The sequence below is a fragment of the Lagenorhynchus albirostris genome, chromosome X (assembly GCF_949774975.1).
Source record: "Lagenorhynchus albirostris chromosome X, mLagAlb1.1, whole genome shotgun sequence".
NCBI lineage: Eukaryota > Metazoa > Chordata > Mammalia > Artiodactyla > Delphinidae > Lagenorhynchus > Lagenorhynchus albirostris.
This window is the reverse complement of record NC_083116.1, coordinates 67,792,558-67,819,668: the sequence shown is the minus strand read 5'-3', so window position 1 is coordinate 67,819,668 and position 27,111 is coordinate 67,792,558. Positions and strand designations below refer to the sequence as shown.

The 27,111-nt window shown below is 36.6% G+C and overlaps 1 protein-coding gene across 1 annotated transcript in view; it reads right to left on the bottom strand.

The window, feature by feature from the left end:
* ZDHHC15 (zinc finger DHHC-type palmitoyltransferase 15) overlaps window positions 1-27,111 on the bottom strand; it is a 115,637-nt gene that overhangs the window by 35,406 nt on the left and 53,120 nt on the right. The window contains exons 4-9 of the mRNA XM_060137053.1: window positions 19,343-19,463; window positions 11,484-11,553; window positions 9,993-10,025; window positions 9,148-9,268; window positions 4,459-4,591; window positions 2,727-2,853 (exon numbers count right to left, since the gene is read on the bottom strand). Coding sequence (XP_059993036.1) covers window positions 2,727-2,853; window positions 4,459-4,591; window positions 9,148-9,268; window positions 9,993-10,025; window positions 11,484-11,553; window positions 19,343-19,463 — 605 coding nt within the window. The remainder of the gene's footprint in view (window positions 1-2,726; window positions 2,854-4,458; window positions 4,592-9,147; window positions 9,269-9,992; window positions 10,026-11,483; window positions 11,554-19,342; window positions 19,464-27,111) is intronic.

The following is a 27,111-nucleotide window of genomic DNA, read 5'->3' as shown; positions in this document are numbered from 1 at the left end:
ACTGTTGCCCATACCACTTAGAGCATTTTGGGGGTATATTTCCCCTCTGTTGTTTTTCTTCTCCATATATTTGTTTTTTTCATTTATAAATTATTTTATTTTTAATTGTTGTATAGTTGATGTACAATATTATATAAGTTACAGATGTACAATATAGTGATATACAATTTGTTTTGTCAATCCCAAACTCCCTATCTCCCCCCCCCCACTTTGCTCCTGGTAACCATAAGTTTGTTCTCTGAGTCTGTGAGTCTGTTTCTGTTTTGTAAATAAGTTCATCTGTATCATTATTTTTAGATTCCACATAATTGATATCATACGATATTTCTCTTTCTCTGTCTGACTTACTTTACCTAGTATGACAATCTCTAAGTCCATCTATGTGGCTGCAAATGGCATTATTTCATTCTTTTTAATGGCTGAGTAATATTCCATTGTGTATATGTACCACAACTGCTTTATCCATTCATCTGTCTATAGACATTTAGGTTGCTTCCATGTCTCGGTGCTGCAGTGAATATTGGGGTGCATGTATCCTTTCAGACTATGTTTTTCTCTGGATATATGCCCAGGAGTGGGATTGCAGGATCATATGGCAGCTCTATTCTTAGTTTCTTAAGGAAACTCCATTACCCTGATACTAAAACCAGATAAAGATACCACAAAAAAGAAAATTACAGGCCAATATCACTGATGAACATAGATGCAAAAATCCTCAACAAAACACTTACAATCTGAATCCAACAATACATTAAAAGGATCATACAGCATAATCAAGTGGGATTTATCTCAGGGATGTAAGGATTCTTCAATATCCACAAATCAATCAGTGTGATACACCACATCAACAAATTGAAGACTAAAAACCATATGATCATCTCAATAGGTGCAGAAAAAGCTTTTGACAAAATTCAACACCTATTTATGATAAAATCTCTCCAGAAAGTGGGCATAGAAGGAAGATACCTCAACATAGTAAAGCCCATATATGACAAACCTACAGCTAACATCCTACTCAACGGTGAAAAGCTAAAAGCATTTCCTCCAAGATCAGGAACAAGACAAGGATGTCCACTCTCACCACTTTTATTCAACATACTTTTGGAAGTACTAGCTATAGTAATAAGAGAAGGAAAATAAATAAAAGGAATCCAAATTGGTAAAGAAGTTAAACTATCACTGTTTGCAGATGACATGATACTATACATAAAAAATACTAAAGATAGCACCAGAAAACTACTACAACTAATCAATGAATTTGGTAAAGTTGCAGGATACAAAATTAATACACAGAAATCTGTTGCTTTTCTATAAACTAACAATGAAAGATCATAAAGAGAAATTCAAGAAACAATCCCATTTACTATCACACCAAAAAGGATAAAATACCTAGGAATAAACCTAAGGAGGCAAAAGACCTGTACTCCGAAAACTATAAGACGCTGCTGAACGAAATCGAAGAATGACACAAACAGATGGAAAGATATACTATATTCTTGGATTGGAAGAATCAATATTGTCAAAATGACTATACTACCCAAGGCAATCTACAGATTTGATGCAATCCCCATAAAATTACCAATGGCATTTTTCACAGAACTAGAACAAAAAATCTTAAAATTTGTATGGAGACACAAAAGACCCCGAATAGCCAAAGCAATCTTGAGAAAGAAAAACAGAGCTGGAGGAATCAGGCTCCTGGGCTTCAGACTATACTACAAAGCTATAGCCATCAAAACAGTATGGTATCAGCACAGAAATAGAAATATAGATCAATGGAACAGGATAGAAGGTCCATATATTTGTATATATCAAAAAACATAAGAATCTCCATGTCCAGTGTTCCAGTAATTCCATTTCTGGGAGTTATTCTAAAGCTAGAGATAAACTAGGCACAAAAATGTTCATTGTGGCATTATTTCCAGGCAATAATTCGGAAACAAACTAAACAAACTAAACTATGGGAATATATATTTCCCCACTGGCTGGAATATGATACAGTTAAAAGTAATGGTTATAAAGACTATGTCACAGGGCTTCCCTGGTAGTGCAGTGGTTGGGAATCTGCCTGCCAATGCAGGGGACACGGGCTCAATCCCTGGTCTGGGAGTATCCCACATGCCACAGAGCAGCTAGGCCTGTGTGCCACAACTACTGAGCCTGACCTCTAGAACCCGTGAGCCACAACTACTGAGCCCACATGCACAACTACTGAAGCCCATGTGCCTGGAGCCCATGCTCCGCAACAAAAGAAGCCACCACAATGAAGAGTAGCCCCTGCTTGCCGCAACTAGAGAAAGCCTGTGCACAGCAATGAAGACCCAATGCAGCCAAAAATAAATAAATTTAAAAAATAAAGACTATGTCACAATAAGGGGAAATGATTACTATATTTTAAGTGAAAAATGTAAAGTTCAAAGTGGTATGTATACTGTGATTAAAAATATGTACAAATACATACAGAAGAAAAACAACAGAGTTGTTTACAATCCAAATTCATTTACAAATGACTGGTACCAGTTTACACTGCTACACACAAAGCATGAGAATGCTTATTGTATCATGTCCTCACCACCTGATTTATCTTTACTAACCTAGTAATGAAAAACACGGGAAATACAGTTTTACATTGGACAGATATCTAGTGCATAATACAGTCAAAATTGAATTTGCTACTTCAAGGCATGGTCCAGCATCAACTTCTTTCAGTGGTAATAGTTACCTACCTGGACCCAATAGGTATTAACCAGAACTTCTTGTTATCTCCAAACACCTGCTGGATATTTTTGATGAAGCCAAGGTTGAACCCATTTTTCTCTGGGCCACTTGTAAACACTGGAGTACAGAAGGCCTCTATGGTGGGGTAGGGAAGTTGAAGAAAAGAAGAAGAGAGCAATAATCAGGACCATTACAATTTTACAGTTCTCCATGAATGTGACTTGCTTCTACAATATTTTTTGCTGTGGTAGCACAGGCCCCTCATTCTTAGTTATTGCTAAATTACTTGGTAAAAACCAGCTTAATCACTTTAATACAAAGTAAGTTTGTTATTAAACATAAAGAATTGGTACACTCTTTTTAAAAAAAATGCAGAAGAAACACATGATGGTAGAAATAATTGAACAGTCATAGGGGTAGTATGTAGTTTGTACTGCATGTAAGGAGTGAAAGAACAAATCTAACAGCACTTTATTTGAATCTAAATGGCAGTAACAGCCAAATGGTCTCTATATTTAGAGCTGGGATGAAAGTAATGACGCATAAAGAGATGGTAATGACATTGATTTGGTTTTGAAACATTTCAGAAATGAACATGTTCACACTGAAGCCTGCAATGTAAGAAATTGAGTTTTACTCCAGAAAAAATGTCAATGGGTGAACTATAATCACCTCAACGACTATGAGAAATTGGACCATGTTAGTGCACATTATTTTTAGATACACATTTATCCCATTAAGCAAACACTTTCACTGTTGGACTCTGGCTGCATCTGACCATTTCCCTTTTGTTCTTTGTTTTCAGATTGTGTTATCATGAAGCTTTTAGTACTTTTCTAGGTTGTAGCTGATCTCTAAGCCAAATATGCTAATCTACTACCCTAGCAACTAAGTGCTACATATATATTTGGTTTAGAAAATAAGTGCAAATACGTTCTTAGCTGTTATCATTATTAGCAAATGAATTCCAAAAGTATAGTGGCTTTTGTACTATACTTTCCTCAAATTTATCTTAGCTAAACATTCAGTATTTGGATACTTTCTCCTTAACCCTCATGCATTGATTTGTGTACAGTATAAATATTTGTTTCACCATGAAAACGATTATTGCACTGGATCCATCAGAAATGCAATTCTCCAAATAAAAGCCGAGAATATAGAGTAGTGGAAAAATTTTCAGAGAAAAATTTTCATTTCTTGTGCTCATTTTCTAGAGACTCACTTGTTCAATGTGTTTATCTCATTCCCACAGTCCCTACACAGCTCCTTGATAACTGTAGATATTCAATTATTTGTTGGTTTGGATTTTTTCTCAGGACTCTGTTTTTAGAAGTGTTCAATAAATTAGATTTTTCTATCTTTATTGACCTTGACTTCCTCCTTCTGATGCTCCCTTCTATACTGATTCTTTCCTTCACTTCCTTATGTGAACACCCTTTCAAAATTTTCAAGCTGTAAATCTGGAGAACTATTACCCAGAATGAACTATAAAAAGCAATGGTTATTTTTGGTTTTGTGTGAGGTTTTATTCACTAATGTTCTCTTTAGTCTGTAAGCTTCATTCACTATGGCTCTCCAGTTTGGTAAAACATGTTTACATCTGTTTCCGTTTGGAGGCAAAGAGATGTCACTGCAGGTGAAATGTTTCATTGGAAGTTTCTCTCTTCCTTAGGAACAATCCATAGGTCACAGGGATATACATTCATATGTTTTTTTCCTAGCCTTAATATCCAGTCTTACCTAAGGTGGTTTTGTTTCTGCTGACAAGCCAACAATGGTAACCAAAGAGAATCACAAGGCTGACAAAAAACATGCAGGCCACAAAGAGGAGAAAAAGGACATGGAACTTAGAGCGAACACTGGGCAATTCCCCCTAGAAAAGAAATAATAAACAAACAGAAACAAAGGATTAAAGTCATAAGGTTTGGCTAGTTTTTCTGTATAGGTTAGTACTTTCTTCCATATGTATAAAATGTCTAGCTGTAATTAAAAAAGTATATTTTGTAAAATTTTTACAAAACAGTTCTTTCTGTGGATGACCATACCTTATTATGGATATGCTATCAGCCTACACAGCCTAAAATGGATCTTTGCTTAAGTGCAGTTCAGTGTAAAATAGAGTATATAATGTACCAATTAGAAAAGGGTAAGGTTAAAAGAGTATACTGAAGCCATAACTGGTATGCAACCTCTTAAGCTTGTATTCCATTTAGTTTGTAAATTTTGAGTCATTGGCTAGAGGTGATCTTGAGGTCATATGGTTCATCCTCTTGTTTCAAGGTGGGTTATTCTGGAATACTTTATATGTCATGTTTCTTTGGATATATGTGTGCTAAAAATGTCATAGTGATATATGTAGGAAGTTAAAATACATAGGTAGAATTTTAAAATGTTCTACTTCTAAGTCGACTTGATTTTAAAGCTACTGCAAATTTTGTGTGGTTGTTTTTTATAGTTGAAGTAGAATGTGCTGGTATATTACATCCTGTGAAACAGCTGTTTAGACAGTAAAATCATGCAAGATTTGACAGGTAATTGTAAAAGTAGGTAGCTAAAGATTTTTATAGTTAGCTGGGACATCTCATTTTCCATATGGCAACAGTTTTGTTTTTTTAAAGCAGCCCCAGACTAGAATGAATTTTCTAAAGTTTTATAGCATGCACAGCATGTAACATTTTGTCTTCTGAAGAGAATATTAGAAAACATTTTCAATTTTGGAGTAAGCAGTTGGGAGAAAGACTTTTCTTTATTTCCCCCTTTCCTGTGTTGATCATTGTTTTGGTGTGATGAATTGCTTTGAAATATTTCCAAATGCTCTTGAGTAGTAAAGGTGATTCTTGGTTGAAGTGGACCTTGACATTAGGATCTAGTTCTACTACAGTTTGGAAGGAGAACGTTAAGGCTTGGAAACACTTGGCAAATTCAGATGGTACAGATTTTTTTCGTCTCTTAGAGGAGATTTATATTTATTTTGATGTAAGGAAATATTGGGAATCTTCCAGACAGTATGTGTTTGAAGGATGAAGATAAAGTGAAGTAAACCAGTCAGATGCTTTCAGCTGAGGGGTGGTCTGGGTGAAATTTGCCTGGGGGCAGAGCACGCCAGGAAATAGCTATACCAAGGACTTTGACCTTCATGAACTTTTATGTGAAGCTCCTTTTTGAAATGATTCCTCTACAAAATCTTGGCCCAAATTGAATTTGATTGGTTTTTGTTTGTTTTGTTTTGAATTTATAGGAAAGATTTTGTAGTGGTTTTTGCCTGGCTGTGTTTTTGTTTTCATAATCTCTACTTTTTTAATAAGTTTTTAAAAGCTTTTAAAGCTCACATTTATTTTACTTCTTATCTTTCATGTTTAAATGGACAATAGGAAATGGCTGGGCAGTAGGGACTGATATAAAGTCAGTTCACACTCTGAGGGGCTGAGCTGCAAGTCTTTCCCTTCCCTAATTGCTCTTATAGAACTCTCTTCTGTCTGCCAAAGCATATCTACTGTGTTGTCCCTTGATAAAGTCCTTAATATTTAACTTTCTTTTTTGTTAGAAGAGGGTGATGGCCCTATGTTCAAAATTACCTACTCAGGAGATAACCAAGTTAAATTACTCAAAGCAATAACCACCAGAAACAGTGGTTATTGGTAGATTAATCCTATTATCTCAGTTCTAAAAGAATTCATAGCCTCTATGAGGAGATTCATGGCCCAGTGTGGGAGGTGTATATTACTACTTTTTTCATAAGTCAAATATCAATTTCCTATCAAAGTGCTACTCTTTAAGTTAATATTGAGAGGAGAACCACAATCTGATGGTCTTCTGAATTCTTTATTTCAAAGGAGCTAGAGCTTCTCTATAGTAGGACCATAATGGGCAGTAGGACATGGTACAGTGTTTAAGATTACTGGGCTTAAGAGTCAGACAAGTTCAAGTTCTCACTTTGCAACTTAGAAGCTGGGTAATCCTGAGCAAGTCACTTAACTACTATGACCCTCAGTTTTATCATCTTTAAATTAGTCTAATAATTCCTGCTTTACCTAGTTCACAAGGTTGTGGTGAGGATAAGATGATATAATAGATATGAAAGTGCTTTGAAAATGGTAAAGTACCATACAAATGGAGGTTGCTATTCTTAGGAGCACAGCTAGTCTCCTTGATACATGGCTTTTAAAATACATGGCAGTGTTTACTTTTCATTTTACGGGAGACTCAACTTGAACTGAGAAAGCCATCTTTAAACCACACTAAAGTGCTCTCTGGCTGGAGAGACTGCAAAGAAGCATTTCTCTGAACTGTCAATGCCCTTTTCATTATGAGGGCAAGCCAGGGTAGGTTTCCTCGCCTGGCATCTGTCAGGCATGAGCTAGTTTATTGTGGAGAAAAAAATGAAGGAATAGGAAAAGGGCAAGGCTATTTTCACCCCTTGCTTGTGAATACTGGCACATTTCTGGAGATTAATTCATATCTAGATATTACCTTTCGAGGGTAAAAGAAGCATACAGCACCTGGCTGGCATTGTGGTATTTGATTATTGGCTGACTAGGAGGGCCAAAGGCAAAATGTTTGAAATACAACATTGTTTACTCTGTTATCAAAGGGTAGTTTTTAAACAGTAGCCTACTCTGTTAAGGACCAAGTAAAGTCTGTAGTGAAGACCAAGGCTGACACTTTCCCTGCTGAATTGGTTGCAGGAGATTTTTTTTATGGTAGTGGCTTAGTGTGTGAATAGAATGCCAAAAAGGTCATGGAAACCTGGGCAATAGATAAGAGATCCTGTGATGTGGAAAGGGGCCAAAGAAGAGACACCAGGATGATGAAGCATTTTGTATTTGGGGACAATTTATGATAAAACTTCATTTCTGCTTATACTTTTATATCCCTGAGTTGAAGATTTTGATATGCATTATATAATTCTTGATTCTTAAAGTTATTAAATATTGGAATTGATTAAGCAAGTCGAAGAGAGAATGCAAAGCCCATACCTCTATAATATTCTACACTATATTTTCTACACTACTAGGGATCAAAGCACTAATTAATAATTTAAATATTCTCAGCTATTTATGCTCTCACTGCCTTGCCTTTCTCCTTTTTTTCTCCAGTTTATTATAAGCTATATTCTACTCACAGGATTTATGTGCTTCGCCTCTACCCCTGAGGTGAGATATTCCTGTTATACAGGCTCTTGTGCAATTCCTAAAGTAATAACCAGTAGCTCTGCCCACATCTGCTTTTTGCTATTCAGGTTCAGTTTGGAAAGCGCTCATCATGTAAGGTTATAATGTCTTAGTAACTGTATTGTAGTTGTATGTGGGGAAGACATATCTTCTGGAGTCCATTGGCATGAAATTAAAAAAAAATCACTATACTGCTGCAGACCCCATATACATATGTAAACTGAAAATCTGCCTTCAATTTTTTGGAAATAGATGGGATATAACTGATATCTTCAAGTAGAAGAAAGGTGAAAGTAGGATTTTTAAAAAGATTTCATTATAATGATTGAAATCATGTTTTGAAAAGTAAAATATTTTCAACATCTGTTTCATTGTTTTAAAGGTATTATCCAGTGTAAGGTTAATCTTTTTCTTTTAACCTTACATTGGATAATATCTTATGATTTCCTCATTTCTTTCTTTCTTTTTTTTTTGATGTGGACTATTTTTAAAGTATTTATTGAATTTGTTAGAATATTGCTTCTGTTTTATGCTTTGGATTTTTGGCCGTGAGGCATGTGGGATCTTAGCTCCCTGACCAGGGATCGAACCCACACCCCCTGCATTGGAAGGTGAAGTCTTAACCACCGGACTGCCAGGGAAGTCCCTCAACATGTTTCATTTGATCTTGGCAATGAGCCAGTGAAGCAGGTAGCAGAGCCAGTATTAGAACTCAGTTCTCCTTATACCCTACCCAGAGTTTGTCATACAAAGTTCAAATAAGACTCTCCCTTTTCATTTTGAATGAGTTAATGAATCTTTCTGTCCAGTAGGAATTTTGCAACTTCCTTTGAACAGGGATTTAGAAAGTATTTTCTGACAACGAGGGAGTGCTTTGTCAGCCTTTTTCTTAGGAAACTAGGGATTTAGAATTAGTTTCAAGATTTTTCAAATCTAAAATTGGTAAGAAGTAGATTTTTAAAACTTGATTAGATAAATACATTGTAAAGAATCAGTAAGTCTCAAGAGATTAGGTTCCTGGAGGCCCAACAAGATTCTCATGTATGATAGAAACTTTAACTGACATCTAAATAACAGCCTCTTAAATCTCAGAATATTTAATGTGGGAAACTTGTTTTCTGTGCTTTCCCTTCTGATTACTTCAGTATTAGCTACTTCAAAATGTAAAAAAGAAAAAGATAATGTGAACAATGTCACAGATTGGAATAGGTGTGTATTTATTCTTGGTGGGGGGACCCTTCTGGATTTTTTAACTTACTCTCCAGTATTTGATGAAATAGCTGAAGACCGTTGTAGCAATGTACAGGCAATAGAGAACAGAATAAGCTAAGAACTGAAGGAAGAATTTATAGTTGGAAAATCCAATGCAGTTATTAACCCTAAAAAAGGAAAAAAAGAAAAACTAATTTGAAATCAGGATCCATTGATTTAGAACACACTGATACAGAGTGAACTGTGTTACCCCTGCTGCTTCATTATCTGTTGTGTAGAAACTCAACAGAAATTTAAGTGCCTTAATAGGAACAGACTGGAAACACAAGTTCATGTCTCACTTGTTTTTCCTTTTATTTACAGACACAGAGACAGCTGGCCTACCTAACAGTTCTGGACTGGTTCCTGACACACCCAAGCAAACCTGGATCTTGGATGCTGAAAACCTACTACAATCTCCGCAGCTATACTTAGTATATTATGGCATGTTCTCTTTATAGTTAGATGATTTCATACTGGTTCTCTAGGTCAGACATACAAAATTTGGAGAATTGCTTAAATTAACAATCTAGAGTTTTTCAAACATCAAGACAGCTAAAAAAAGAACTGAATTATGTAATGTCAAAGGGGACAACTATCTGTACTCTCTTTCGTTATTATAGCTAATGGACAAGAGACCATTAGCTCTGTGACACCAGGAATTCACTATCACACCTTTGATGGTATATTTATTCTTGCTTTAAAATGTTACGCCTTCCCTGTTCCCCACACAAATACAAAGCCCAGTGAATTATGGTAGGGGAAACAGGCATTTTACAACTATGCTTAGGAAAGTAGGCATTGAACAACTTTGACCCTATTAGAGGGGAGAAATTAATCAAAAGGACATACCAAGGGCAATGATGATCCATTTTTAATACACACCTACAAAAGGAAGAAAATACAGTGTGATAAACTTCAGAATTGAACTCAGGGTATCACCAGTATTTTTACATGGTCCCAGTACACTCATTCTTAGATTTCCACTATAGCTTCTCCAAAACTATTCTGTCCTCAGTTGTTCCTAGGATGAGCCAATCACAAAACTTTAGGATCATGCTGGCAGCAAGTTACATGACTAAAATTCCAACCTTAAAAAGGCATTTTTTAAAGGGAACTCTAGGATACTGACACAGAGGGTAGGTCCAAGATACCTCTCCTCATTTTATTTACTTAGTTTAATAAAAGTAAAGAAGAAAACATGACTGCAGCCTGTGCTTGAATCAAGGGTAAGAGAAACATGGATGGAACAAGCACTCAAGAAGAAGGACATGAAGCTTATATTTATTAGTATAAAAATGGGATTTTACAAAGCTGGAGCAATTTGAGTAACAAAATAAAGTAGTATTGACTTATAACCCCAAATGTAAAATGATTGTCCATGCCCACATATTGATATAAGTAAATGATTTAATAAATAAATGAGGGAAAAGAGACAAATCTCCCATGTAGAGGAATTCCAAATAATTTATGTAGATACTCTGCCTGCAAGGCAGGGTGGGGGAAGCATAACTTCTCATTCCTTTAGTGTTGGCTGTACACAGAGATTTCCTTCTAAAGAGTACAGTATGGAGTGGGGGTGGAAGAAGAGTAACTTTACAGTGGAGAAATCTGGCAAACACTGCCTCAGTCAGATGATTAAGATTAACATTGCAGTGATAAGTCATGTCTATAGTACGTACCCTTGATATGATATAATGAGAATGGCACTTAATCTCTCTGGTCTTCCTCCCCCAAAAGACATTATCTAAATCTAATTATGAGAAAAATATCAGACAAATCCCACCTGAGGGATAGTCTGCAAAATACCCAACAATTCTAAAAACCGTCAAGGTTATCAAAAACAAGTAAAGTCTGAGAAACTATCACAGCTAAGAGGAGCCTAGAAGACATGACAACTAAATGTAATACGGTATCCTGGATAGGATCCTGTAACAGAACAAGGACTTCAGGGAAAAACTGAGAAAATCTAAATAGAGTATGGATTTTGGCTAAAAATAAAAAATCAATGCTGGTTCATTAATTGTAAGAAATGTACCATATTAATGTAAGATATTACATGGAAAATGGTGTGGGGCATATAAGAACTATCTTTACAATGATTCTATAAATCTAAAACTGTTCTAAAATAAAATGTTTATTTTTTAAAATGCAGTTTTATTTCTCTTTCCTATCTTTATAATAGTTTGAATCATCATCATCCCTGTGAGGGTATTTGGCATGTGCTCATTATGATTGAAAGGAAATGCTCTTTAGGATCAACATGTTAGGATAAGTCACTTGGTTTTTAAGGCAACCATCAGTGGCCAAGCTCAGCCCAGGGGAATTATGGCTGTCACTTACATGGCACAGACAGAGCAGTGGTGGCAGCGATCTGGCTTGATCAAATGGCACCGGTCACAGAACCTTACGGCTATAGGAAAAATAAGGTGGTTAGCACTGGTTAGGGATCAATATGACACCATATATCTTACTAGCAAATCTGGGTGACTTGTTATACACTGATTACAGGCACTCAAACTCATCTCATTTCAAGTTACCAAGCAAAAGACAGATCACATAAGAGAATTGTGGTATGTATTTTTTTCCCGGTTGGATCAATCTTAAAAGCATCTTTTGGGGGATGAGTGTAAGGGGAAAAGTTTTCATATCTGGATATCTGATCATAAAATTCTGTATTATGAAACAAACTATACTGTCAATTGCTTGAGTTATCTTGGGAAAATCATTTAGCCTCTGTTTATTCCAACTTTCCTATCTGAAAACAGGATTCATAATTTATCTCCTGTCTCCAGAGGTTGGATTGTATGAGGTGGATAAAACTCCTAAAGCATGGTAAAGAAGGTAGTTCTTAGAATAAGAATTTGAAGAATAGAAGAGACATTCTAGAACAAATGAGTTCAATTGACCATTCCACAGATGTAGAAAATAAAGACCTGAGCCATGTCAAGTAACTTACACAAAATCACACAGTAAGCAAGTGGCAAGGCTGTGACTAGTACAGTTTTTCTGACCCTTTAGTTCAGGATTCTTTTCACTTTGTAAGTATGATATAAAAAATCAGTTCTCCTTCCCTCTCTACCTCCTTCCTTCTTTATTTCCTTGCATGAAAGACATTTTCCTTTCCTTCTAATTTTCTCTGTGTTCATTGATAGAGTATGACTGTTTATGTGATTATTAAGTGTAACAACTAAAATTATGAAAATTTGAGCTAATATAATAATTAAACCTAAAGTGTACCTTAAGCACACATAACTGATTCAACATAATGAACTATTAATTCAGCAGAGTTTCTGTGTTCATTCTAGCAATGTGGTGGTGGTGGTGACCAAAGTATGCGTATAACTGAGGTAACAAGGAGGGGAGAGGGACATGCATGTTTAGTTCCTTCAACATGTTTTTAAAGATACGGTCAAACACCACTGTCCAGTTTAAGCCACCATCACCTCTAACTTAGATGACTGCAATAGCTGCCTAATTATTTGCTTTCACTCTTGCCCCCTCACAATACATTCTCTACAGAATAGCCAGGTGATTTGTTAAAATCTAAATCAGATCATATCACTCTCCACTAAAAACCTTCAATGGAGTTCCAAACCCTTAGCATGGCAAGTTACTTTTTTTTTTTTTTGGTGGCTCTGCATGGATTGTGGGATCTTAGTTCTCTGACCAGTGATTGAACCTGGCCCCAATAGTGAAAGCACTGAGTCCTAACCACTGGACCACCAGGGAATTCCTGCAAGCTACTTTTTCTTATTAAGGTCTCAGATCAAATGACATTGCCTCAGAGAAGCCTTCTCTATTACTCTATATCATGAGCACTGCAAACAAATGCTTCAAGGGTCCAGGGAACAGTGAGTAGTGAGTGAAGAACCTGAGAATTTGTGCTGTGTTTAAAAAGAGCGGCTACTACTCAGCTCTAGCTAATTTTTGCCATGGGGAAATGCAGATCGAATGTTACCAGTGTCTGAGTTTTCAAGAGTAGGCAAAAATTGTGGATTTTCATGCAGAAATATTCTAATTGTTAAAAATTAGTAAAAATGCGAAGTTTTAAAAGACACATTAGAGGTCAAACAGAATATATCTCTGGGTCCAATTCCTTCCATATACTTCTAGTTTGTAATCTCTGCTCTATCGCACCATTCTGTTTACTACTGTTTGAAATTATATAGAAAATTTCCTGTCTGTCTCCTTTTCAATATACTTCAGTATGCATGAAGACTTTTAAATAAACCATAACCACCATGACATTATTGCTCTAACAAAGTAAACAATAAATCTTTAATATCATCTAATACCCAGACTATATTAAGACATCCCCAATTGTCATATGGGATCTTAATAAATATTGGTTGAATAAATAAATGATAAATAGATGAACGTAAGTGTCCAACAGTATACTTCCCAGAGCCTTGAAACACAAACTTCCTTATTAGAAACATTAGAATTACTTGTCAAAAAAGCATTCGTTTTCAAATTTTAAAAGGTGGAGAGGGCTTCCCTGGTGGCACGGTGGTTAAGAATCTGCTTGCCAGTGCAGGGGACACGGGTTTGAGCCCTGGTCTGGGAAGCTGCCACATGCTGAGGGGCAACTAAGCCCATGCATGAAAACTACTGAGCCTGTGCTCTAGAGCCTGCGAGCCACAACTACTGAGCCTGTGCTCTAGAGCCCACGAGCCACAACTACTGAAGACTGCACACCTAGAGCCTGAGCTCCGCAACAAGAGAAGCCACTGCAATGAGAAGCCCGTGCATTGCAATGAAGAGTAGCCCCCAGTCGCTGCAACTAGAGAAAGGCCACGCGCAGCAACAAAGACCCAACTAAGCCCAAAATAAATAAATAAATGTATTAAAAAAATAAATAAAACGAGGAGAATTGCTCAGCCAGTACTGTTCTACTCATGCATATGAAAACTAACAATAAAACTCCATAGTGAGTATTACTGAAGAAAAATGAAGACATATCTGCACAATCACTTGTACAAGAATTTCATAGCAGATTTACTCATAATAGTTGAGCACTGGAAACAACCCACTTGAGCATCAACTGGTGAACTGATAAAGAAAATATGATATTCATACAATGAAATACTACTCAGAAATGACAATGAAAATACTAGGACCCAAAACCTATGGGGTGCAGCAAAAGCAGTTCTAAGATGGAAGTTTATAGAAATACAATGTTACCTCAAGAAGCTAGAAAAATCTCAAATAAACAACCTAACCTTACACCTAAAGCAATTAGAGAAAGAAGAACAATAAAAACCTAAACTTAGCAGAAGGAAAGAAATCAAAGATCAGATCAGAAATAAATGAAAAAGAAATGAAGGAAACAATAGCAAAGACCAATCAAACTAAAAGATGGTTCTTTGAAAAGATAAACAAAATTGATAAACCTTTAGCGAGACTCAAAGAAAAAAAGGAAGAGGGCTCAAATCAATAAAATTAGAAATGAAAAAGAAGTTACTCACTGACACTGGAGAAATACAAAGGTTCATGAGAGACTACCACAAGCAAATATATGCCAATAAAATGGACAACCTAGAAGAAATGGACAAATTCTTAGAAAAGTACAACTTTCCAAGACCGAAACAGGAATAAATAGAAAATATAAACAGACTAATCACAAGCACTGAAATTGACACTATGATTAAAAATCTTCCAAAAAACAAGAGCCCAGGGCCAGTTGGCTTCACAGGAGAATTCTATCAAACATTTAGAGAAGAGCTAACATCTATCCTTCTCAAATTCTTCCAAAATATATCAGAGGGAGGAACACTCCCAAACTCATTTTATGAGGCCCCCATCACTCACCCTGATAGCAAAACCAGACAAAGATGTGACAAAAAAAGAAAAATACAGGCCAATATCATTGATGAACATAGATGCAAAAATCCTCAACAAAATACTAGCAAACAGAATCCAACAGCACATTAAAAGGATCACACACCATGATCAAGCGGGGTTTATCCCATGAATGCAAGGATTCTTCAATATACACAAATCAATCGATGTGATACACCATATTAAAAAACTGCAGGATAAAAACCATATGATCATCTCAATAGATGCAGAAAAGCTTTTGACAAAACTCAACACATATTTATGATAAAAAGTCTCCAGAAAGTGGGCAGAGAGGGAGCCTACCTCAACATAATAAAAGCCACATATGACAAACCCACAGCCAACATAATTCAAAATGGTGAAAAACTGAAAGTATTTCCTCTAAGATCAGGAACAAGACAAGGGTGCCCACTCTCACCATTATTCAACATAGTTTTGGAAGTTTTGGCTATGGCAATCAGAGAAGAAAAAGAAATAAAATGAATACAAATTGGAAAAGAAGTAAAACTGTCACTGTCTATGGATGACATGATACTATACATAGAGAATCCTAAAGATGCCACCAGAAAACTACTAGAGTAAATCAAATTTGGTAAAGCTGCAGGATACAAAATTAATGCACAGAAATTTCTTGCATTCCTACACAATAACAATGAAAAATAAGAAAGAGAAATTAAGGAAACACTCCCATTTACCACTGCAAAAAAAAGAACAAAATACTTAGGAATAAACCTACCTAAGGAGGCAAAAGACTAGCATGCAGAAAACTATAAGACACCGATGAAAGAAATCAAAGATGATACAGACAGATGGAGAGATACACCATGTTCTTGGATTGGAAGAATCAGTATTGTGAAAATGACTATACTACCCAAAGCAACCTACAGATTCAATGCCATCCCTACAAATTACCAATGGCATTTTTCACAGAGCTAGAACAAAAAATTTTACAATTTGTATGGAAACACAAAAGACCCAAACAGACAAAGCAATCTTCAGAAAGAAAAATGAAGCTGGAGGAGTCAGGCTCCCTGACTTCGGACAATACTACAAAGCTACAGTAATCAAGACAGAATGGTACTGGCAAACAAACAGAAATATAGATCAATGGAACAGGATAGAAAGTCCAGAGATAAACCCATGCACATATGGTCACATTATCTTTTTTTTTTTTTCTTTTTTTTTATGGTAAGTGAGCCTCTCACTGTTGTGGCCTCTCCTGTTGCGGAGCACAGGCTCCGGATGCGCAGGCTCAGCGGCCATTGCTCACGGGCCTAGCCACTCCGTGGCATGTGGGATCTTCCCGGACCGGGGCACGAACCTGTGTCCCCTGCATCGGCAAGTGGACTCTCAACCACTGCGCCACCAGGGAAGCCCTGGTCACCTTATCTTTGATAAAGGAGGCAAGAATATACAATGTAGAAAAGACAGCCTCTTCAATAAGTGGTGCTGGGAAAACTGGACAGCTACATGTAAAAGAATGAAATTAGAACACTCCCTAACACCATACACAAAAATAAACTCAAAATGGATTAAAGACCTAAATGTAAGGCCAGACGCTATAAAACTATTAGAGGAAAACATAGGAAGAACACTCTAAGACATAAATCATAGCAAGATCCTTTTTGACCCACCTCCTAGAGTAATGGAAATAAAAACAAAAATAAACAAATGGGACCTAATGAAACTTCAAAGCTTTTGCACAGCAAAGGAAACGATAAACAAGATGAAAAGACAACCCTCAGAATGGGAGAAAATATCTACAAAGAAACTGACAAAGGATTAATCTCCAAAATATACAAGCAGCTCATGCAGCTCAATATCAAAAAAACAAACAACCCAAACCAAAAATGGGCAGAAGACCTAAATAGACATTTCTCCAAAGAAGACATACAGATTGCCAATAAACACATAAAAAGATGCTCAGCATCACTAATCATTAGAGAAATGCAAATCAAAACTGTAATGAGGTATCACCTCACACCGGTCAGAATGGCTATCATCAAAAAATCTACAAACAATAAATGCTAGAGAGGGTGTGGAGAAAAGGGAACTCTCCTATACTGTTGGTGGGAATGTAAGTTGATACAGCCACTGTGGAGAACAGTATGGAGGTTCCTTAAAAAACTAAAAATACAACTACCATATGACCCAGCTATCCCACTACTGGGCATATACCCTGTGAAAACCATAACTGTAAAAGATACATGTACCACAATGTTCATTGCAGCACTATTTACAATAGCCAGGAAACGGAAGCAACCTAAATGTCCATTGACAGATGAATGGATGAAGAAGTTGTGGCACATATATTCAATGGAATATTACTCAGCCATAGAAACTAATGAAATTGTTTTTGTAATGAGGTGGATGGACCTAGAGTCCGTCATATAGAGTGAAGTAAGTCAGAAAGAGAAAAACAAATACCGTATGCTAACGCATATATATGGAGTCTAAAAAACCGGTACTGATGAACCTAATGGCAGGGCAGGAATAAAGACACAGATATAGAGAATGGACTTGACACAGTAGGGGAAGGGGAAGCTGGGACGAAGTGAGGTAGTAGCATTGACATATATACACTACCAAATGTAAAATGGATGGCTAGTGGGAAGCTGCTGCATAGCACAGGGAGATCAGCTCGATGCCCAGTGATGACCTAGAGGGGTAGGATAGGGAGGGTGGGAGGGAGGCTCAAGAGGGAGGGGATATGGGGATATATGTATACATATAGCTGATTCACCTTTTTGTACAGCAGAAACTAACACAACATTGTAAAGCAATTATATTCCAATAAAGATGAAAAAAATGATGTAAAAAAAAAGAAATACTACTCAGCAGTAAAAGGAATGAAATACACAGGAGTGTGAATGAGTCTCAAGAACATTATGCTGAATAAAAGAAGCCAGATACAACAGTACATACTGTATGATTCCATTTATACGAAATTCTAGAGCAGGTAGAAGTAATCTATGGTGGAAAACTATCAGAATAGTGGTTGTCTTTGGTTGTGGTGGTGGGCTTGACTGGGAAGGAGCATGAGAGAACTTTTTGGGGTGTGGTAATGTTTTCAGAGGTTTTAGTTACACAGGTGTGTACATTTGTCAAAATACTGAATGGTACACTTAAGATTTGTGCATGTTTTGTATGTAAATTTCACCCAAAAAAGAATAATAAAATATTTAGGTGGATGTGTATTGATATCGGCTACTTACTTTGAAATGCATCAAAAAATAAAATGGCTTGCCATCATTAAAAATCTACAAATAACAAATGCTGGAGAGGGTGTGGAGAAAAGGGAACCCTCCTACACTGTTGGTGGGAATATAAATTGGTACAATCACTATAATGAACAGTATGGAGGTTCCTTAAAAAACTAAAAATAGAACTACCATATGATACAGCAATCCCATTCCTGGGCGTATATCCAGAGAAAAGCATACTTCGAAAAGATACATGCACCCTACATGTTCATTACAGCACTATTTACAATAGCCAGGACATGGAAGCAACCTAAATGTCGATCAACAGATGAATAGATAAAGAAGATGTGGTATATATATATGATGGAGTACTACTCAGCAATAAAAAAGAATGAAATAATGCCATTTGCAGCAACATGGATGGACCTAGAGATGATCATACTAAATGAAATAAGAGAGAAAGACAAGTACCATATGATATCACTTATATGTGGAATCTAAAAAAATGTTAGAAATTAACTTATTTACAAAACAGAAACAGACTCACAGTCATAGAAAACAAATTTATCATTACCGAAGTGGAAAGGAGGTGGGGAGGGATAAATTAGGAGTTTGGTATTAGCAGATACAAACTAGTATATATGAAATAAACAGCAAGGACCTACTGCATACCACAGAGAACTATATTCAATATCCTGTAATAAACCATAATGGAAAAGAATATGAAAAAGTATATATATACATATATATATATATATACACACACACACATTTATGTATGTTTAATTGAATCACTTTATTGTATACCAGAAACTAACACTACATTGTACATCAACTATACTTCAGTAAAAAAAAATTTTTTAAATAAGATATCTTGATGGATGATGGATAGAGGGATGGATTTGTGGACAGATATGTGATAAAGAGATATAGTAAAATGTTAGTGGTGACTCCAGTGGTGGGTATACAGATGTTTATAATTATTCCATCTTGGGTAAATGTTTGACCTTTTTTATAATAAAATGTTGAGAAAAAACTCCACAGTGTTCTTCAGAAGAAAGGAGGAAAAAGTGGGCTAGATTGAGGATATTTATGACTCAGTCTTTCTGAGATCCTTGTTGATCTGCCTCTCTAAGCGACTTTGGATGAACTGACCTCCACTCCCAGTTCTTGTGTAAACTGGTAGCTTCTTGGCCATATCAGAAAGCATCTGCTTCTGGACCTCAGGTCTCTCTTCATTTTCATAGCGCTCCTTGTCGGTATAGGACAGGTGGAACTGGAAGGAGAAGTGAGAGGCAAGACTTTACTTTCCAAAATTCACAGAAAAGATTAAAAACAACAATAACTATTTGGATGAAAATATTTGTTACCTATCCTTGAAGCTCAGGTACCAATTTGGTTTATAACTTTCTCTGGATAATTATCTCATTTATCTTATTTGGCTTTTATCTAAATATTCATAACTCTATGTGATAGGTAATATTGTTTTATAACTAAAGAAAATAAAACTTAGATTAAGTACCTTATCTATGGTTACACTCACTCAACTAATAAAAGCAGCAAAACTAAGCCCCAAACCCAGTTCACTTGACCCCAAGACTTATGCCATTTCCACTCCATTATACCATAATACGATATTGCATGTTGATATGTGATACCTTGTTGCCAGGACCCTGTTGATGATAAACTATGCTTCTTATTAAGTTGTGAGTATTTTTCATAGGTGACACTCTTGGAGAAGCTGGATGAGACTACTTGCAACATTGTCTTCACATTCTATAATAATTTTTCAAATGAATAGAAATTTGGATATTCTCACTATTTCAGAAATTTTTAGTCTGGTATGGAGCTTGTTGCCATGTTTGTGCTACACTTTGCTAATCTGGCAAAAAAAATGCCAATGATTTTCCAAAGTAATACAAACCTGTAAGTTTTCTTCTGTTTGGGCCAAAGGGTAGGCAGAGGTGAAAAAGAGAAAGATCTGTGATCACATTCTCTGGATTTAAACTTAATCTCTGCCATTTAATAGTTCAAAAATCACTTTGGAAAATCAGATACTCTCAACCTAAGTTTCTTTGTCTGTAAAACAGAGGAAATAATACTTACTTCACAAGACTGGTGTAACAGTGCTGGATAATAACAAGTAATTAAAGTCTCTTTTACAAGTCCAATTTCTTAAATCATTTAGAAATATTTGATATAGCCAATCTTTAAATTTTTAACTATTCTAGATAGTGTGTAGCAGTATGTTATTCTGATTTTAATTTGCACTCCTTTGATTACTAATGACATTCAGCACCTTTTTATGAGTTTATTGGCCATTTGGGTATCTTCCTGTGAAATGCCTATTCAAGTCTTTGTCCATTAAAAAATAATTGGGTTATGTGTCTTTTTTATTATTGATTTTGTAATGATTTGAATAGTAATTTATGTATTTTGTATACTAGTCCTTTGTTGAATATTTTCTACCAGTCTGTGGCTTTCCTCTTTACTTCCTTTATGGTGCATTTTGAGGATCTGAAGATCTTGGTGCGAGTGTAGATTTATGCAACCACTTTGGAAAACTGTTTGGCATTATCTACATAAGCTAAATATGTGCCGCCCTATGACTCAGCAATTCCATTCCCAGTTATATACCTAAGAGAACAATGAGTGTGTGTGTGTGTGTGTGTATATGTATGTGTGTTTGTGTGTATGCCAAAAGACAGGTACAAGATTGTTCATAGCAGCTTTATTCATAATAGAAATAAATGGTAACAACACAAGTGTCCTTTAATTGGTGAATGGATAAATCAACTGTGATAAAAGAGAATAACTAACAGCAGTAAAAGGGAATGAATAACTGAAACATACATCAACATGAATGAATCTGGAAAACACTGCACTGAGTGAAAGGCTTACACAGAACAGTGCATACTATGATTCCTTTTTTGTGTGAGGCTCAAAAATAGGCAAAACTAATCTATGGTGATAGAAAGACTAGTGGTTATGTCTGATAGGAAGCTGATTGGGAAAGGGTATGAAAGAGATTCCTGAGGTGTTGGAAATGTTCAAAATCTTAACCTGGATGGTGATTATATAGGTGTAAATATAGGTAAAAAATCATGAAATCATACTCTTTACAGCTTAGTTCTTGGAATAGAGTATGTATTTGTACATCAGTAAAATAGTAAAACAAATAAATTAATAAAATATTTAAGATAATTTAAATGTATCTGACTTTTAAAATTGGAAATGTATAAAATCAAACACTCTATTTTAAGAACCATACCTGTGGTGGTGCATTTTTATGGTATCATGTCATTCTAAACTAGAGTGACTTCCTGTGGGTATGTGGAAATGTATAGGGGAATTTTTGGCTATTACAGTAAATATGGTGCACTATAGGCATTTAATGCGTGGAGGCCCAGGAAGCCAAGGATTCTGTGATGAACTGTATAGGCACACACAACTAAGAATTTTCAGAACCAAAAGTCTATAGGTCAATATTATAAAATGGTAACTAAATAATATAAATTTAATATAAAAACAACTGGGTTTTTTTTTTTGTTTTCTTAGAAGAACAATTATGCTAACTGGAAAGTATAAAGTTTTATTTTTTAACTTATTTTTAACCTTCTTATTGAAGTATAGTTGATTTAAAAGTATAAAGTTTTAAACAATTCTTTCTTAATGTTGATAATTAAAAGTAGCACCTTGGGGCAGCGCTTTAAGTTCGGGGATGGTCTTGGGAATATAACTTTCTTGTGGTATACTGCCCCAGCTTGAAAGGCACAGGCAGTGTTGTTACTGCTTGTATATGATGAAACCTTGTGGTTATATAGCCAGTAGACTTTGGTTTGGAATAGGATGTCATGCCTGGATGCCCTATTTCTGGCACTAACCAAGCATTTTTGAGGGTTAGAATGCAATGAGCCAGTAAATGCACTTTGGGTGGGACAACTGGTGATAGACTGGGATGTATTTGTTATTAGATAAATTAATATCATGACTATCAAATAGGTCCAAAAGATTCACCTTTTCTTTTTACCCATTAAAAATGATTAACACATGGTCTTAAATGTTAGACATTTGCAGTGATTATCTAAATCCTGTCATCATGTCACCCAGTTTAGGCCAACAAAATTCCTAATCACTCAGCCTTTTTACTGGTCTACAAGCTTTATAAATAGTGTGACAAGGACAATTATTTTATTGAGCTAAAATTCACATAACATAAAATTTCATTTTAAAATGTACATTTTATAGTGTACGAGTCAGTGGCATTTAGTACATTCACAGTGTTTTGCAACCATCACCACTATCTAGTTCCAGAATATTTTTATCACTCCAAAAGGAAACCCTCTATACATTAAGTAGTGATTCCCTATTCCCTCCATTCCCATTCCCTGGCAACCACTAATCTACCTTCTGCCTCACTGGATTTTTCATATGAATGGAATCAAACAATATGTGGCCTTTGGTGTCTGCTGTATTTCAATTAGCATAATGTTTTCAAGGTTCATCCATGTTGTATCATGTATCAGTAATGTATTCCTTTTTAATGGCTGAATAATATTCCATTGTATGGACATACCACACTTGGTTTATGAATTCCCCTGTTAATGGACATTTGGCTCCTTCCCATCTTTTGGTTACAGTGAATAGTGATCTGTGAACAGCTGTGTATAACTATTTGTTTGAACAACTGTTTTCAATTCTCCTGAGTATATACTTAGGAGTAGAACTGCTGGGTCACATGGTAATTCTATGTTTAACCTTATGAGGAAATGAAAACCTGTTTTCCACACTAGCCACGCCATTAAAATTCCCAGTAGCAATGTATGAGGATTCAGAATTCTCCATATTTACACTAACACTTGTTATTTTACATTTTTCTTTCTTTCTTTCTTTTTCTTTCTTTCTTTTTCTTTCTTTCTTCCTTCCTTCCTTCTTTCTTTCTTTCTTTTTGTCTTTGTTTTGTTTTTATTACAATTATTTTATTACATTCATCTGAGGTTGTACATATTTGATTTCATGGAATAAAATTCAAAGATGTGAAGAGACCTTCATTATTAGGGAAAGTCATGAACTGATCACAAGATGATATACCTCTAGATTGGCTCTACTCCAGTCTTGTTTTCATATTCCTGCATAGCATTATTCAGATAGCCTTCCTTATTTAAAAAAATAAATTAAGACACTAGCACTTCAAGAAAGTGTGCCCAACTCCCACAGTTTCCCACCTCCCCAAAGTTAACATTTTCCTTGGTTTTTGCCTTTTTCTTATGGTTCATAATTCCTTACTTTTTGTACCAGTTATCTATGGTCACAATAATGTTTCATAACATACAACTTTGAAATCTAGAATAATAAGCATCAAGGTTCAAGGGTCTGTGTGCTGGCAATTTTGGCTGAATTGACTAAGCAGTTCTGGTCCCCAAACTCACTCACGTATCTGGTAATTGTCTGACTATTGATCCATCTTAGTTGGGATGACCCTGATGACTCAATTCTGCTCCCATGTTTGTGTCCCATTAGGCTAGACTGGCATGTTGTCAAGGTGGTGATAGAAGGCAAGAGGAGAAATCCAAATGGAAACATGTAAGTGCTCTTTCAAGCATCTACTTATCTCACATCTACTAACATCCCATTGGATAAAGCAAGTTACATGGCTAGATGCAGAGAGAGTGGGAGGACATCAGAGGTTATGGCAAAGTTCATGACTACAAGAAAGCATGAGAAATTGGAACAATTGATGTGATCACTCTACCACACCTACAATCTTCTTTTTCTACTTCCTGGGCAAAGGAAGATAGCTCATCTGAATAGGAATTTGGCTTGATTCAATATTGGAGGATCACTGACAATTTTTTCCTTTATGTTAAAAAATTTCCATTCAGTAAAATTTACCTTTGTATGGTATATGATTCCATGATTTCTTTTATTGAAATGTATCTGGCATACAATATTATATTAGTTTCATGTGTACAACATAATGATTTGACATCTCTATGCATTTCAAAATGATCACTACAATGTCAAGTTACCATCTGTCACCATACAAAGTTAACACAATATTGACTGTATTCCGTATACTATACATTACATCCCCATGACTTATTCATTTTATAACTGGAAGTTTATGCCTCTTGATCCCCGTCACCCATTTCCCCCCCCACTCTTACCCCTTTTCCTCTGGCAACCTCCACTGGGAATCTGCTCTCTGTATCTGAGTCTGAGTTCAGTTTTGTTTTGTATTTTAAATTTCACATATAAGTGAAATCATGTGGTATTTGTCTTTCTCTGACTTATTTCACTTAGCATAATACCCTCAAGGTCCAACCATGTTGTTGCAAATGACAATATTTCTTTCTTTTTAATGACTGAGTAGTATTCCATTGTATATATACCATATCTTCTTTATCCATTCATCCACTGATGGACACTTAAGTTGCTTCCATATCTTGGCTATTGTAAATAATGCTGCAGTGAACACAGGGGTGCATATATCTTTTCTAATTCATGTTTTTGTTTCCTTTGGATAGATACCCAAAAATGGAATTCCTGGATCATATGGTAGTTCTACTTTTAATTTTTTGAGGAACCTCTATACTGTTTTCCATACTGGTTGCACCAATTTACATTCCCACCAACAGTGAATAAGGGTACCCCTTCCTCCACATCCTTATCAACTCTTGTTATTTCTTGTCTTTTTTATAACAGTCATTCTAACTGGCATGAGGTGATATCTCACTGTGGTTTTGATTTTCATTTCCCTGATGATTAGTGATGCTGAGCATCTTTTCAAGTGCCTGTTGGCCATCTGTACATCTTTGGGAAAATGTCTATTCAGATACTCTGCCCATTTTTAATCAGATTTTTTTTTGTAATTGAATTGTATGAGTTCTTTATATATTTTGGATATCAACCCCTTATTGGGTATATGACTTGAACATACCTTCTTCCATTCAATAGGTTGGCTTTTCATTTTGTTGATAATTTCCTTTGCCGTGCAGAAGCTTTTTAGTTTGATGTAGTCCCATTTGTTTATTTTTCCTCTTGTTGCCCTTGCCTTTGGAGTCAGATCCCTAAAAGCGTTGCTAAGACCAATAACAAGGAGCTTACCAGCTATGTTTTCATCTCAGAGTTTCATGGTTTTAGGTCTAACATTCAAGTCTTTAATAGATTTTGAGTTAGTTTTAGTATTTAGTGTACGATGTGGTTCAATTTCATTCTTTTGCATGTATCTGTTCAGTTAGTCATATTTTAGCCATCCGGTGTGAAATGTTATCTCATTGTGGTCTTAATTTGCATTTCTCTACTATATATACATATACATACATATATATATATATATATATATATATATACACACACACACACACACACACATATGTATTGTTTAGTGAACTATCTATTCAAGTCATTTGCCCATTTTTTAAAGGATAGTCCGTATTGAAAACATTAAGGATCATCTTTTCAGCAAACTGTACTATAACAATTGGACATAATATTAAAAAAACAAACCCTCAATATTACCTCACATCTTACACAAATTACCTCAAAATGGAGGATCTTCAAGATGGAGGAGTAAGACAATGGAGACCACCTTCGTCCCCACAAATTCATCAAAAATACATCTATATGTGGAACAACTCCTACAGAACACCTACTGAACACTGGTAGAAGACCTCAGACTTCCCAAAAGGCAAGAAAATCCCCATGCACCTGAGTAGGGCAAAAGGAAAAAGAAAAAACAGAGACAAAAGAATAGGGATGGGACCTGCACCTCTGGGAGGGAGCTGTGAAGGTGGAAAAGTTTCCAAATGCTAGGAAGCCCCCTCACTGGCGGGAATTGGGGGAACTTTGGAGTCTCAGAGGAGAGGGGAGCAACAGGGGTGCTGAGGGAAAGCAGAGAGAATCCTGCACAGAGGATCAGTGCCAACCAGCACTCACTGGCCCGAGACACTTATTTGATCACCTGCTGGGTCAGGTGGGGACTGGGTGCTGAGGTACAGGCTTTGGAGGTCAGAAACCAGGGAGAGGACTGGGGCAGGCTGTGCAAAGACAGCTTGAGGGGGTTAGTATACCACAGCTAGCTGGGAGGGAGTCCAGGAAAAAGTCTGGACCTGCCAGAGAGGCAAGAGACCATTGTCATGGGGTCCACAAGGAGAGGGGCAGGCCCACCATATGAGCTTCTTGTTTCATGTGCTCACAGATGGCAGGGCACCACCTATGCAAGCTCCAGAGGTGGGCGTGAGCCTGAAAGGTGGGTGCAACGGCTGCTGCCACTGCCACCAAGGGTCCTGTGAGCAAACCCAGGTCAATGCCCACACCTCCCTAGGAGCCTGTGCAGCCCACCACTGCTGAGGGTCCTGTGATCCAGGGCCAACATCCCCAGGAGAACGCATGGTGCACCTAGGCTGTTGCAGCTTCATGCCTGCCTCTGCCACTGCAAGCAGTCCCAGCACATCCCAATTGTGACTGCTGTATCCATCCCTCTCGCTGAACTGAGAGAGCAAGTGAGCCCTAATTAGTCATTGCTTTCGCCCCCTCTTGCCTGGGCAGGGAACAGACGCCTGAGGGTGGCCCACACACAGAGGTGGGGCCAAAGCCAAAGCTGAACCCCAGGTGCCATGCGACCAAAGAAGAGAAAGGGAAATCTCTCCAAGCACCCAGAGGAGTAGCAGATTAAACACCCACAATCAGCTTGGTAAACACTGCACCTGGGAATATCTGAATAGACGAGTGTTCCCACAATTGAGCATGTGGACTTTGGGGGCAACTGTGGACTTTGGAGGCAAGTACACACAGGAGTAAGGCCAGATAAGAGTCTGAGCTGGTGCCACAGTGCCCACAGCAGGTCCAGAGACCTACCTAGAAGTATTGGAGGACTTCCTGGGTAGGCAGGACTGGCTATGGTTCACTGTGGGGGCAAGGAC